The 14,761-nt window shown below is 44.2% G+C and overlaps 2 protein-coding genes across 3 annotated transcripts in view; one reads left to right on the forward strand and one right to left on the reverse strand.

Moving 5' to 3' along the window:
- The window catches only part of LOC111866750 (cyclin-dependent kinase 20), a 113,626-nt gene that overhangs the window by 58,051 nt on the left and 40,814 nt on the right, over window positions 1-14,761 (forward strand). The gene's annotated exons all lie outside the window — the stretch shown is intronic.
- Window positions 2,697-14,761, reverse strand: part of LOC111866735 (beta-1,3-glucan-binding protein) — a 42,870-nt gene continuing 30,805 nt past the window's right edge. The window contains exons 12-17 of the mRNA XM_033752385.1: window positions 12,892-13,046; window positions 11,538-11,701; window positions 9,588-9,845; window positions 7,582-7,733; window positions 5,126-5,227; window positions 2,697-3,880 (exon numbers count right to left, since the gene is read on the reverse strand). Coding sequence (XP_033608276.1) covers window positions 3,764-3,880; window positions 5,126-5,227; window positions 7,582-7,733; window positions 9,588-9,845; window positions 11,538-11,701; window positions 12,892-13,046 — 948 coding nt within the window. The 3' untranslated portion in view covers window positions 2,697-3,763. The remainder of the gene's footprint in view (window positions 3,881-5,125; window positions 5,228-7,581; window positions 7,734-9,587; window positions 9,846-11,537; window positions 11,702-12,891; window positions 13,047-14,761) is intronic.

The raw sequence follows: 14,761 nt of genomic DNA on the forward strand, positions 1-14,761 counted from the left end.
TTCAGGTTGGTTGAGGTTGGGGTGAGACTGAGTCCACTAATTTTCCTATTGTACCAGCCGCGGATGATAGATGACTGTGGAGCATTTGGTGGAATAAGAATTGGCAGGGGAAACTGAAGTACTCGGAGAAAACGTGCCCCAGTGCCACTGTGTTGACCACAAATCCGACATGACATGACCCGGGCTCGGACCCTAGAGCAGCAGTCCAGTAGTTAAGCCATGGATATCCTATTGCGGGACACCCTGTATGTTTAGCAGAAACGTCTGCTTGGATAGTACCGCTGCCAGTTGGTGTTGCCTCTATTGATGCCAATTTGTTACTCTCCCTTGTTAACATTGTTGTACCCCTTGTTTTGTTCCGATGTTCCCTATGAAATTGTTCGAGAACATTCTCTTGCAGAAATATGAAACACGTTACACTGTACGCAGTTCTGTTGTTTTGTTTCCGCGTGGTTGCTCCCGCATGTATTTATCCGTCGCATTTTCTCCTTCTCGGGCGCGAGTTCTTGGTATGAGCTGGCTCTACTTCTGATTAGTTACATCCCTTCCATTTTGCCTTGACATTTCGCAAATCATCGCCATCTGCTCACTGATGTGTTCCCATGTTTCTGATTATTTATTGCCATCTGCTTTTCTGATCTGTTATCACTCGTGGCCCACGTGACTGTAATATGTCGCCACAAACGCGCTGTTCTGCTCTTGTAACACACAAAAAAGGTAAAGCTATCCCTGTAACAGGCCGTGGAAGACCATAGGGATGCGAGACGTCAAGGCTTCCCACATTTTCTAGAATATCGGCTCACAGATGGCGGTGAAGTTGTCAGCCTTACGCGCCGGCCACCCTTCACCACCCCCACGATTATTCCTGGTACTCATTTCTGTTAAGAGGCTGAGTTGACCGCAGCGCCATAGTGCGGCTGGAAAGATTGGGTCAATTGAAAAATCCAGTGGTCTCATCGGGAATCGAACCCGTGACCTTCCGGCTTGTATTATAGTGCCTCAACAAACTATGGTACCGCGTGCCCCCCCCCCGTGTCGAAATAATAGCTTAACAAAATCAGGCAGCTGCCATGTTGTTATTTTACGTTCTGAAAAATACAACCGTTTTTATAAGTTCATATTTTTCGTAGTTACATTGCCTTACATCATTACAGAGCCGGAGTGAAGTGACGCAAGTATTGTTGCCGTGGTCTCCAATCGGTCGGCTGGTTCAGGTATCGCAGTAGGACACAGAGCCAGGATTGTGATCTAGTGATCCCTCTTTGTTCTTAAGAAAGGAGAGCAGGCGAACAATTGGAAATGTAATATATTTTCGATGGACTTTCCATAATCATGTGTCACACGTGGAAAAGTTTCGGAACTGATTTTTTATATATTTTCGGACATGCCTGCAGCGGAATGAGCCTTATCTCCTTCAAAGTACCCCCATCCTGTACTGATGCCCCACTCCCAAAGCACTCCCAAAGTCAATGGTTTGAGGGGCTATGACACAAGTCGGATGGTCGCGGGTTCAAGTCCCGATGAGGTCATTGGATTTTTTTCAGTTGACGTAATCCTTCCAGCCGCACTAGGCCCTGGGGTTTACTCAGCCTCTAACAGGAATGAGTACCAGGAATTACATAATTTTCCCGGGGAGTAAAGCGCGGCCGGCGCGTAAGGCTTTCAGCCGATTGTCTAGATAGTGTGGGACCCTCAACGTCTCACAACCCTATGGGATAGCTTTACTTTTTTATATCGTATATAGAAACCTAAGCTTGCTGCTCCGTTGTTTCATAACAGCATTGCCAGGCAGCTGTGAGGGGTGCCTACCCTCCGTGGGCATTGCTGTTTTAAGAGTTACCAACAAAGGAAAAATATCTTCTGTTGACGGCGTGTGTATTCATCGGAAGGGATGGAAATTATTTCGAAAATTACACATTGTTGCATTTGAGTTCATTCGGAATAATTTGCAGCTGCATATTGACACAAGGGTGAAACTACACTGCATGGTCGTGACTGAGAAGTAACTGCTATTCGCGGAGCTGAAAGAGTCTGTCGGTGTTTATTGTGTTATCTGAGGGATATATCACTCAATCGTCACCTGCTGCAACTGGTCAGGTTATGACTGAAAGAAATGCAGATTTGTTGCTTAATGGTGAACTAGACAGTGTCCATTGTGATGGCCAGTTACCAGTTTCTTTCTTAAATGAAGCTTGCTTTTGTGGAGAAACTTAGGCTCAGCATATTTTCTATAGACAGAAGCACTCTCGGTGCCTATTGCTGAGACTGAGACTGAGACAGACTGAGACCGAGTCTTATGTCAGTCGGCCAGTCACTCTTAGGTTAAATCTGGGGCTATTGGCAAGATTTTTATTACTGTTAGGCAGTTGCCGATTTGTTGACATGGGGCGCTCTCTCTGACTAGAGGATTGGTCTGTCGTTTACAATTGCTGCTGGCCCTCACCAGCGCAGTCATTCTCCGGTCCGAGTCCCGTGGGAGGTATTCGATCCCGCTTCTGCACGGGACTGCCTGCCTGTTGCTAGTTTGCCAAATTTATTATCTTGCTACACATTCAGTTGAATGTAAAGATTGCTTAGGTTAGGAATTTCTTATGAAGTTTTGTTTCAGCGTTGTCCTGCAGAAATTTTAACGGAGTCCATCCTCCATAATATGAAGAAAGGATACGGTCTTTATGATGGAATTACTTTGCTCTTAATTTGATCACTAATATATGATTTATTACCCTTACGTAAATTGCACTTACAGAATACATGCACAAGTTTAGATTAGTCTAAATATTTTAAAGCGGCCAGAAACATGACGTACGAGTAAGTCGTGGTTCATGATAAGTAATGTCTTCTGGGGTGTGACACCGTGAAATCTGACCTCATGTTTCTTTCCCCCGGAAGACTCTGCCGTGAGGACCACAGATGTTTTCAAGTTTCGTCCAGTTTGTTCGAACAAGAAACTGCTGGAATTCGGTGACAGTTTTCACTTTGCAAATTGATAATATATTTAGAACTTATTCAAGTAGGAATTTGGTTGGCCTTCAGGTTTCTCCTTGTACTATCCTCTAACAAACAGAAGGGGTGATAAGTGGTGGTTAGAAGAAATACATGTTGACGATGCTGCGTTCATTTAATACGCGTTGAGGTTCTATATAGCAACAGACACTGTAAGAAAGGCTGTATCTTCTGGGATATAATGCCATGAAGTCCGTTGAAAGTCAACGTTCCTGAGGCAGCTTAGGGGATGTAGAGAAAGCAAGCAAATAATAGACATGAAACAGCAGAGCATGTGGCTTACGGAAACGTGGGAATATATCGAAATAGATGAGCCTAGTGCTTTTCTTGCTGCCTGCCTCACACTGCTTTCTTGTTTCGCTTATTATTCGGTCTTGAAGATTGAGGCGATATGTTCCTCCGAAACATCTGTTGAATTTCAACGACTACACGGCGTTACATACCACAAGATAGAAATCATCGTTGCCACTGTTGTGAGGACCCCAGATCCTGTAGCAGCTGATAATGTCTCCAGCTTGCACAGTACATGCGAGCGGGCCTTCGTAACTGCCTAGCATTCTCTTCGTTGGAGGATAGTGTTTCGACCACACGTTTCGAGTTTGATCTGTTTCTTTTAAATTTCTCTGTAATTGAACGATTCGAACAGTGAATTTAATGAAACCCTTAGTTAATGTGTCTATTGACAGCTGTAGGAACCAAAATCACTTGTTTTGCTCCATGGCATGCCTGCTGTTGTCCTTCCTCGGCAGAGGACTGTCGTTTATATAGCCCACACTTTGATGTAGTCCACTTGCAAAGCTGCGCTGTCTCCATTGTCCACTTCTAGTTTCCAAGTGGGGAGCCACTGCTGTCGGCCATTCCAAAACTCAGTTGAGGCCTAAAATGAAATGGGATATGTGAATGTCATATATTGTCACGATTTTATGGAGTGTGACTATAGATGTGTTTTAATTGATGAGCGGATTTATTGGACTCTGATACAACACGTGACTACACTTCACAGTTCAATATTACACACACAGTATCTAGAGTCACGTCCTCACCGCCTTTACTTAGTAGCGGCTTGCAACGGCGGACGTTCTCCGTCCTCTGGGTCTCTGGGTTTCCGAACTGTCTCCTGCCTCAACTACCAGCTTCTCACAGCAACAGCGCACAATAACTTAACATCAGCGTTTATCTGACTTACCAACCGACTCCTAACTTGTCCTGCTAATAACATAGCACGGATCGCACAGAAAACACCATTCTTCTGTTGATTTGCGTTCCACAAAACTTATCACTTTTACAAGTTTAAAGGATTCTTATGTATTAAAATACACTCCATGTTTCGGTCAACTTGACCATCGTCAGCTTTTGATGTATACGGGCCGCTGATTACTAGCGGCGTTGTATATTTGCTTCTTTCGCGGTCGTTACCGAGCAACGAGCCTATATGCCACAATATGTGTAGAACGTCTACTCGCATAGTTCGTAGTTAGTGCTGGGTGGGGTCCCTTGTAAAAATTACAGTATCGAACAAACTTGAACCTTTCCTTTTGGCCATTCAATTGGCAAATTCTGTGTGTACCGTCAACACAGCGTCTACAATTAATATTAATTATTACCGTAATTTAGATAAATATTTAGGCCCGCGCTATAGCGCAAGCGGTTAGTCAGTGGCTTCCCACCGCGGCTGCCCTGGTTCAATCCCGGGTCTGGTCAAGTGGGATTTGTGGTGGACAAAGTGGCGCTGGGGCAGGTTTTCTCCGAGTACTTCGGTTTCCCCTGCCAATCTTCATTCCACCAATTGCTCCACAATCACCCTCACCTATCATTTTGGGCTGGTACAATAGGCCAGAAGTGGCCGAAGTAGAAGGGACTTAGTCCCACCCCACTAGCAATATAAAAAAAAAGAGAAATATTTCGACCTTGTTGGTCATCATTAGATTGCAGTACATTCAGCATGCTCATTGTGTTAGTGTGCTCCCGTTTTGTACTCACGTTTAAAAAAATACTTGATTGTGAAATCACAAAACAATGGCATTATTTTAAAATTTTTATCATTTATTACAATATGTAATATAAATGTGTTCGGTGTTAACAGACAACATAATGCAGGCTGTAAGAAACGTTTTTCTCTTACCCGAGTTGAATTGTTGCTCCATGGTTTTCTTCCGGGATTCTCTGCATTGTCTGGAAAGTATCCGTTGACTCCACCCGCGGCCAAGTTGATTACAAAGTAGAACTGAAGAGAGCAGATAGCAAAACATTTTTATTGAATGTACAAGTCAACAAGGTCGCTATGGTAACATGAGAAAACTATCTGTTTCATTTGTTATGATATGATAATTCCAAAACTGGACACAAACATGTGCCCCTCCTTCACAGTTTTGTATACTGAGTTCTGAGCCAAAACGTCACATACTGCGGGCAAAATTATAATGTTATATAATCTCGCTCTACAGGTAAACTCCTCCCCCCCGGATCGTTCTTTGATCCTCGCAGCCCTTTCAGTCAGGGTCTTCACATTTTTACTTTATCTTCCTGCTAACTTCCAAGGATTTGCTTAGCCGCTCATGTTTGATACGAGATTCTGCTCGCATGCCCCCCACACTGCAGACTTCCCCTTCCAGCATCTGCTGTGTATATTGCCCACAACTCTCGGTTTGCTTAGCCGCTCATGTTTGATACGAGATTCTGCTCGCATGCCCCCTACACTGCAGACTTCCCCTTCCAGCATCTGCTGTGTATATTGCCCACAATTCTCGGTTACTTGGTTCCCCGAACCCCTTGCTCAAACAGTTTTGCACTCGCCTCAGAACTGTTCTTTCCGCGTATTTAATAAAACTTCATTCTTCTGCGTCATGAGCCATATTTCAGAGTCATAAGTGCCCGCGGGGTTCAACAGTGTTTTGTTTTTATTTTCTGTGAGTTAGCTCAGTAGGTATAGCGACTAAGCTGTGGGTAGGATGAAAGAGGATTCGAGGTTCGATTCCCGATATGAGTAAGAAATTGTTCTCCTTTCCACAACTTACAGATCAGCCCTGGGGTCTACGCAGCCCCCTATAAGACTGGTACCGGAAGCAGTTCCTCCAGAAATTAAGCCACAGGTGCGAAAACTGGCAACTCACCTCCATCTAGTGCCGAGGAAAAGAATGATGGAGCTATACCTCCACTCCCCCATACTTCTTCGCGAGATTTTGCTTTATAATAAACACAAGCAGTTCTTCTTTGTCTTTACAAAACCAATATTTTCCGTTAAGTTTTTGCGACATGTAGACTGTTTCTAGGAAACGAATTGGGAAACACGTTTCCACGGAGATACAATTCTTTGACACAAACCATCGCAAGGTTTTAAACAACCGTGTCCATGGATAAGAGAATCAAAGTTGTAGGCTCTTGGAAACCATCTGGTTGCTATAGAACCAACAGACGTTTCCATGAATAGGAGCTGGGATACTGCTACGCTATACACGCGGCCATGCAGACAGTAACTAGAGCATTCGTAAATCAGAAGGCATTCGCAAAGTGACTATATACGAACCAGCACAGTAGAAGAGAAGACACTCGTAGTCCAGTCAGAATGGAGCGAGTCTTAGGCAGTCACTGATTGTGAGCTGTTGTAATTGAGCGTGATTAAGAGTGATTGTGAGCGAAGGTGTTAATAAATCCAAAACCCGTTATTATTCGTCACGCAGCCATGAACGCATGACATTATTAAAACATTTGTTGCAAACTCAAGGAAGCTGTGCTGAAGTCAGTTGGTTAGTGGGGAAGAGCTCCGGTATGATCAGGCGTTCGCCGCGAACACCACTAAAACCGAACGAAGATATGAAATAAGTGTTCCATCAGTGCAATAAAATATCTTTAAGTTTTGCTTGGAATTAGCTGTATGCATCGCTTTGCTTATGCGCTACAGCGTGTGTTAGTGTCATCTGCGCAAGGATAGGGAAGCGGGTGGATTCACCGCTCGACTAAAGTAAAGTTATCCCTGTGTTTAAGTGCTTAAACTCTACGCCATAAAGGCGCATATGGGAGTGGATGTGTAGATCCACGTTTTCTTAATTTCGGCACTAGTTGAGGGTTATCGGTCAGCTTCACGTCCCAGCCGCTTTACCCCAGGGGAAAGGGATCACCGGTACCTATTGGATAAGAAGCTGAATTGGCCCCAGGGTCCGTCTGGACGACATGGAGAAGTGAAAATTCTTGACCCTACGGGGATTTGAACTCTGACCCCTCGGTCGTCCAGGCCGTAGCCACTTGCTATGCCGACTGAGCTATCCCGGCTCACAGCTCACCTATACATCCAAAACTGTGATTCGCGAGTGTGTCACCATTGTCAGTGCTGATATATACGGCGTTTACCTGACAGCTGGAAAAGGATTCACAACTGTATGTTTATAAATGGCGGGATTATACCTCGAGTAGGCCACGACCACTTCGGGTACCTTTCCAGTTCACCAATCACCTTACAGTTTTCTGCTGTGGTGAAGACACCGACAGCGCCATCAAAGTAAACCATTAACCCGAAGTTACCATTAATTTCATCAGCACCATGTAACACAGGATCATTCTATTTACCAATTTTATTCAACTTACCTCTTTGTCAAACGGCGCCATCTTGCTTCCATATATCCATGGATTATCAGCGGTCCCAATGGTTGAATTGAACATTCCAAGTTCCCAAAATCCTCCCTCCGGTGGGGTTATCTTACCAATCTCCTCACCATCAACAGCGAATTGCAAATAATCTGAAAATTATAAATTGCAGTTGCTCAGTTGGAGGCTACAATCAATTGTGAAGTTCGAGTGACTTGGAACACAAGTTGCATCATTTTTAATCCAAATTTATCTCCTTCTAAGCTGGTTGCAGTATCGACCACTCAAGCCTACATTCAAGTACCGTTAAATACTGCCATCTTCTGAGTCTGTTCGCAAGTAGTACCACCTACGACATCAAATGCCACTAGATTGTAACATACTGTGGCATGTAGACCCGTTACTAGACGATAACCGCGAAATAAGCAAGTATACAACAGCTGTTGCTAAGTAACGGCTCTACCAACAAGCATGCTTCCACGACAAAAGAAACTCCCGTGTGGAGGCGGGGTCGAATACCTCCACCGTGACCCTGCGAGTCGTAGGAGGCGACGGAAAGGGAAGTCTCGAAACTGAGACAGTAAAATATGGTCGCTAGTCCCACGAGACTCGGACCCGAGAATGACTGCGCTGGTGAGGGTCAGCAGTAACTGTAAACGACAGTCCCGTCCTCCCGTCAGAGAGAGCGCCCTACATCAACAAACCCTCTACTGTCTGACAGCAATAAAAATCTGGTCATAAGCCCCAGGTGGGTGCTTTATTCCAAGACAGACTGGCCGACTGACCGTCGATCGTAACGTAAGACTCATGCTCAGTCGCTGAGAGCTGTTGCTGTGAGAAGCTGCTAGCCGAGACCCCGGGACAATTCGGGAACAAAGAGGAAAAGGAACGTCCGCCGTTGAAAGCCGCTACCAAGCAACGGCTAGTGAAGACTGGGAATACTTTATGTGTGCTATCGTTATAGTGATCATTGAAGTGTGTGACTCAGTGAGATTGATTTAGTTACTTGTAGTTACGATCTGTAAGTGTTCAATAAATCCGATTACCAATGCAATTCACGTCTGTAGTCACTCAGTCACGTGACAGTACGTATATAATGATAGGGGTTCCTACATTACATGGGAATGGAAATTCTCATTGTGAGATGGACTTTTTAGAGGGGTTTTGTAAAGACCAGATATGGTCACTAGTCGGCATTAGGGTTCATCACTGAATGGGGGGTTGCACTGCGCTAAAATGGCATAAAACACAGTCCGTACCACATAAATGTGCTTATTTAAATGGGGGTAATCTTTTTAGAGAAGTTTCACTATATGTCATAAACCGTTGATCAATTTTTATAATCCAGTAACCCGGAAAGAACTTCTCGGAATATTATGTAAGGCGCTCTTCCCACTACACGGGTCAGGGCACGTCCACGCGACATCTTGACTCTGGCGTGAGTGGCATCAACACTCAGGAGAATGAAGAGTACCTGTAAGCTCTCTTGTCACCATGTGACACTTCTTCAGAGGTAACAGCTGTGACACTTGACGGTTTTGTTTCCACCAACACTAATATGAACAAAATTGTTGTTTTTGTCAACAAAATGCCACTTAATTTACTCTTAGGTTTTTAACTGGCATGTGGTCTGCCTTTGGAGAGACAAGCCGAATCTATTTACTTCCCCAACTCAAAATAACTTTAGTTTTCATGCATATAAACTTGTAAAATCATTTCGTTTAGCAGAATTGGCACTATGCTGCATGCGGTTTCGATTTTATATGAGGTCACTGGACTTTTCAATTGACCTAATCCTTCCGCCGCACTATGGCCCTGGAGTCGACTCAGCCTCTAACAGAAATGAGTACCAGGAATCTTCCTGGGTAAAGGGCGGCCGGCGCTGACAACCTCGCCGCCATCTGTTAGCTGACTGTCTAGAAAATACTGGAGCCTCGACGTCTCATAACCTCATGGGCCTCCACGGCCTGTTACAGGGATAGATATTTACAATATTGAACAGTTACCTTTCGTCCATTCAATCTGAAACCTGTGGAAATCTTGATCGAAACCCTGCTCCGGCTCCGACCGTCTTTCAAAATGGGCCTTCTCCCACCGGTCTAAAGACCAGTAAGGGCCGAAATGCAGTGTGGACGAAGTGAGTTCAGTGCCGATGTTCAGACCGTTGACGGTCAAGTTTCTGTTACCTCGACTCTCACAGAGATCTATCTCTCCTGAAGCCGGCCAAGATCCATACTCGTTGTAGTGGGGGAGCATCCATATAGCTGAAAGCATTCAAACCATAGATTCTAAACGGTTCTGACGACGGTATAACACTCAGAATTTCCTGGGTCTTTGGACTGCATCCTATGCATTAGTTTTCATATACTTCGTTTGTTGGTTACGTTCCTGTCATCAAATTTCCACCTCCCTTTCTACGAAGGACAGTTAGTAAATAGGTCAAAAGTGACCTCCGTAGTCTAGGGATAACATTCCCACCTCATGACGCGGGTTCAAACCCGGCGGAGGTCGTGGAATTTTTAAGGGCGGAAAAAATCAGGGAACAAGTCCTCCGGGAGGGACTTTAAACCGTGGGTCCCGTGTCGTAGCTTTACGGCACGTAGAAGAACCTCATGTATCAAGGAGACCTCTGAGCCAAATTTAGGACATTTCCCGCCCAACAGTAGTCTCTAACGCCTCTGGCAGATGGGGGAAGCATCGAGATACCGCTGAGCCAGTAGAGGCCGAACTCGCTGGCTGAGTCGGGACTGATGGCACGCACCAGTACCGGTAGGGTATAGAGACTGGTAGAATATCAAAAAAGGGGGACGCACAATGGACCAATACCTGGACTAAGTGCATGGGGAAACCCACCCCCTCCAATTACAACAACAACAAATAGGTGAAAAATGGATATAAGACGTAAAACATGTGATATTCGAAACTAAAAAAAAATACTTCTCGACATATTGTCCGCTAACATTGATAGAGTACACTTGTCCCATCACGTTATCAGTGCGTCAAACCCCGCAGCATAGAAGTTTTTTTTTACCGTTGTCTCAGCCACTTCCGCACCTGGTCAGGTATCATTTGCGACTTTCGGACGTCCGTCAGAGAATTCCTCTACCATTTGTGAACCATAAGGGAAAAAATGAATGTATATGTATTAATATCCTTTGCATTGAGTCCTGCTCTGCGGTAGTATACTCCTCAAACCCTGTCGTCATTTTGACGACTGAAACCAGTTTCTGAACATGCGCATGCGCGTCTACTACCTAGATTGTCATGAAGCTGGACTGTGCTGCTACCTAGTGATACACATAGGAAACCTATTACGTCCATTACAAATGTTTTTCTTCTGTTTTTGACCTATTTGTTGACTGTCCCTCGTATCTTTGATTTAGAACTGTGCACGATTTATCACAATTTCTATTGCATATTTTCTTGTTATCTCCCATTGAAAAAACCTGGTCTCAGGCGTTTATTACAGTTGTACTTGTACTGACATGGTTTGGCCGGTGATTGAAATTAGCCCTTTCTAAGGGACCCAACCGAGTAGGTGTCTCTCCTTCACCTGAGGACGGAAACAGATCTAGTTTCCGAAACCTTGTGTTATCTAGCTTTTAGAATACCGGACGTTGGGCAGAGTACAAAACCCCAATAATTCTGAGTCATCAGGGCATAATTCTGATCATGAAGTCTCTTCTTTCACGCTGTTAGGCCATCTGTCGTTCTCCATTCGTAACTGCGAAGAATTTTAATCACTATAAGCACAATTACCCAGCGTCGAAATTTTCGACCTTCACAACATTTTACTATATCTAAACAACATGTGACATCTGTTGGAATTCTATTTGAACTACATAGTCAGATCAAAATTTTGGGGAAGGGGAACTTTCCCCTGCATTTGAATTTCCAAATTTGTGTTCTTGTTTATTTCATGACGCTGGGAAGGTCACGAGTCACTCACTACTCACCTGGCCAAAGCCAATCCCCAGCCGGCAGTTTTGCCCGCACCTCCACTTTTCCATAACAGAAGCTGAAGGAGTCAACAGTGCGAATTCTTGCAGATGTGATTGGGTTCAAAACATTTGCATTCGTTCCTCTTCTCTCACAACCCCAGTCCATTGGGTTTGTGCACCTGAATAAACACGCGGTTATTGAGTATACTGGTGCAGTGAAAACAGTCTGCACCCTGGTCACGTATTCCTGGGGCTGGCCGTCCAATATGGACACGCGCCTTCACTTCAAGCACCTGACTGCTCAGTGTTCAATATAGTTTTAACCGATCACTTTGGCTGTAGCGGTAAGGTTTATGTCTCGTGTTCTGGAGAATCCCGATTCGAACCTTGACTGGGACACCGCTTATGTTCGCTTATGACCTCAAATTAGTCCAATTTCCCTTCCTTCCTCGTTCTCGAATCTTCTCCATTCAATCTTATCATTCCGCGATATACAGAATGTCCCAGCAGGAAAGGTCGGTATTCTGGGAGATCGTAGTACCGGCCACTCTAGTAAGCAATAAACTGTGTACATACGAGTATGTGTCCTGTACCGAACGGTTTCCGAGATACAGCTATTTCACTGTACAGTAATTTGGATTTGGCCCCCAATATTGTCCTTGCATCCCCCATGTGAATCGGTGTGAAGCGTCAGTTGGCCGTTGTGACTTTGATAGTGAGACCGTAGGAGTGCTGTGAAAAATGGTGCACATCCTCATAAATGCCGGATATGCTGATATGCCGAACTCACGCGATTTGCAGAGTGCATTGATGTTGACGGTGGAATTTTCGAAAATGTGTTATACTGGGTAAACTGTACTAACTTTATCACTTGAGCCATAAGTACCGGTATTAGAAACAATATGTAATATCTCTCTTTTATCAACAATTTTCTAGCTGTACGGTGAAATATCTCTGCATGTACAAGTACAGATACACTTCTTTTGTTAGACTGACTGATACTGTGGCCTTACAGAATATTAACTTTTCCTCTTGTGACATCCTGCATAGTCTGACCTACCGGCAGCAGCACATTATTAATATAAGGTGACCAGAGACTATATTGTGGCATGTAGATCCGTTGCTACGCAACGACCGCGAAAGAAACAGCTCTACAAGAACCGCTATTGAATAACGGCTTCGCAGACACGCATGTTTGCACGGTAACACTTGAAAACAAAAACAGAGGAACGGTGTTCTCTGTGCGGTTCGTTCCGAGTTGTTATAAGCAGGCAGTTAATGGGAGTCGGTTACTTAAGGTCATCTACTTTTCTCATAGACTTTGGCCCCCTGAGGATCATCTTACATTGAATTGATTGTTTGTACTTACTCGTCAGCAGGAGCCCCGCCGTAAAGTTTCAGTGTGCCTGACGTGAGGAATCTCTCTCCATACTTGTCTGCAGTCAGTGTTGGCCTGATGAACAGCGTCCCGTCGCGCACGAAGCTGTTGGACCGATTGTTCAGGTAGATCTGAAATTCCCAGTTCTGGAACAAATTCCCCACAGAATTACTGGGTTTTTGGACTTTGTCCATCGTCTGGTATTCTAGAAATTAGAATGTGTTTTTGGACTTCATCCATCGTCCGGTGTTCTAGAGACTAAACTGGGGTTTTGGACATTGTCCGTCGTCTGGTATTCTAGAAACTAGACTGGGTTTTCGGACGATGGACGAAGTCCGAAACCTTACTAATTCTGACTGTAATACATCGTCAGAACCCTTCAGCAGTTTAGTTCAATGGTGCGTTTGTGGTGCATCAGATTCAAATCTTGTCTGGATGATTGCATGTTTCCGTATCTTGTCGAACATTACGCCGTGTAGTGTGATAGATTTCGGAGAAACCTGTGGAGGGACATAGGCGTGGAGGGGACGATAATATTAAAATGTATCTTAAAGAAATTGAATATGGGGTTTAGACAGGTTTGAACTGGTTCAAAATATGATCCATTGATAATGTAAAGCTCTCTCTGCAACAGGCTGTGGAGGCCCATAAGGTTTTGAGACGTCGAGGCTTCAACATTTTCTAGACGGCTCACAGATGGCGGTGATGTTGTCAGCCTTACGCGCCAGCCGGCCGTCCTTTACTCTCAGGAAGATTCCTGGTACTCATTTCTGTTAGAGGCTTAGTCGACCCCAGGGCCATAATGTTTCAAAATGAAACAAAGAAATATTCAATTTTGTGTAAAATTAAAAAAAAAAACGGCTACTGAAACGTTTGAAATGTTGACAGGTGCTTACGGTGAAGAATATTTATCAAGAACAAATGTTTTCGAATGCCACAAAATGTCCAATAGTACGCCAGAAAGTAAGAATGCAAAAATCGCTGGTGAAAACAATGTTGACTGCATTTTTGGTGCTAAAGATATCATTGATCACGAAGCCGTGCCGGAAGAACAGACTGCAACCGGCGAATTTTATAGAGGCGATTAAGAGATTGATTGATCGCTCGATTTCAACGCGTTAGGCCTGAGTTTCAGGAAGTGGGTCCTGGTAACTTCTGCACGACAGTGCACCGGTGCATTCTTCAGCAGTTTTCTCCAAGTGTTTGGCGAAACGAGGGGTCCCCTTGATTTATCGCTGGCGAACTTTTTTATTTCCAAAATTAAAAACGGTGATGAAAGGGATGGGATTCGATGCTGTTTGATCGATTCAGCAGACTGTGGCCAGGGAACTGAAGGCGAGACGGAAAGAAACGTTTTCTCGGGCATTCGGTTCGTTGTATGAGCGATGTAAAATTTGTGCTGAAGCGGGCGCGGGGATTATACTGAGTAATGGCATTAATAAATATTCTGTATCCTTTTGTGTGGTTTTTATGACCTCAGTTCGGGAACTTAATTGTCACACCGTAGATTATGAAACTTAAGTGAAACAAGGTGTTTCACGGATCCCCTATGATCAAAAGTGGGAGCAACAGTGAAGAGGGGAGTATTCTTTACTTTTGTTCTGTTGCTGCAAATTTTACTCAGTATTTTTCTTGTCACAGCTGTCACTGTTTTAAATTTCTCAGCTTTAAATCGTGGCTAATTGGTCAAAGGAGTTTCTTTTAGAATTCACTGAGTTATGTCGGAGTTGAAAATGTGTTTGGAAGATCAAATAAAAAGGTTTACAGCGACTGAATCAGGAAAGACGGTGATTATGTTGCGTTGGTCACCAAAGTGAAAACATGAAAATCGTGACACATCTGCAAAAAAAAAAAAAAAAAA

Source organism: Cryptotermes secundus, unplaced genomic scaffold (assembly GCF_002891405.2).
Source record: "Cryptotermes secundus unplaced genomic scaffold, Csec_1.0 scaffold213, whole genome shotgun sequence".
Classification (NCBI taxonomy): domain Eukaryota; kingdom Metazoa; phylum Arthropoda; class Insecta; order Blattodea; family Kalotermitidae; genus Cryptotermes; species Cryptotermes secundus.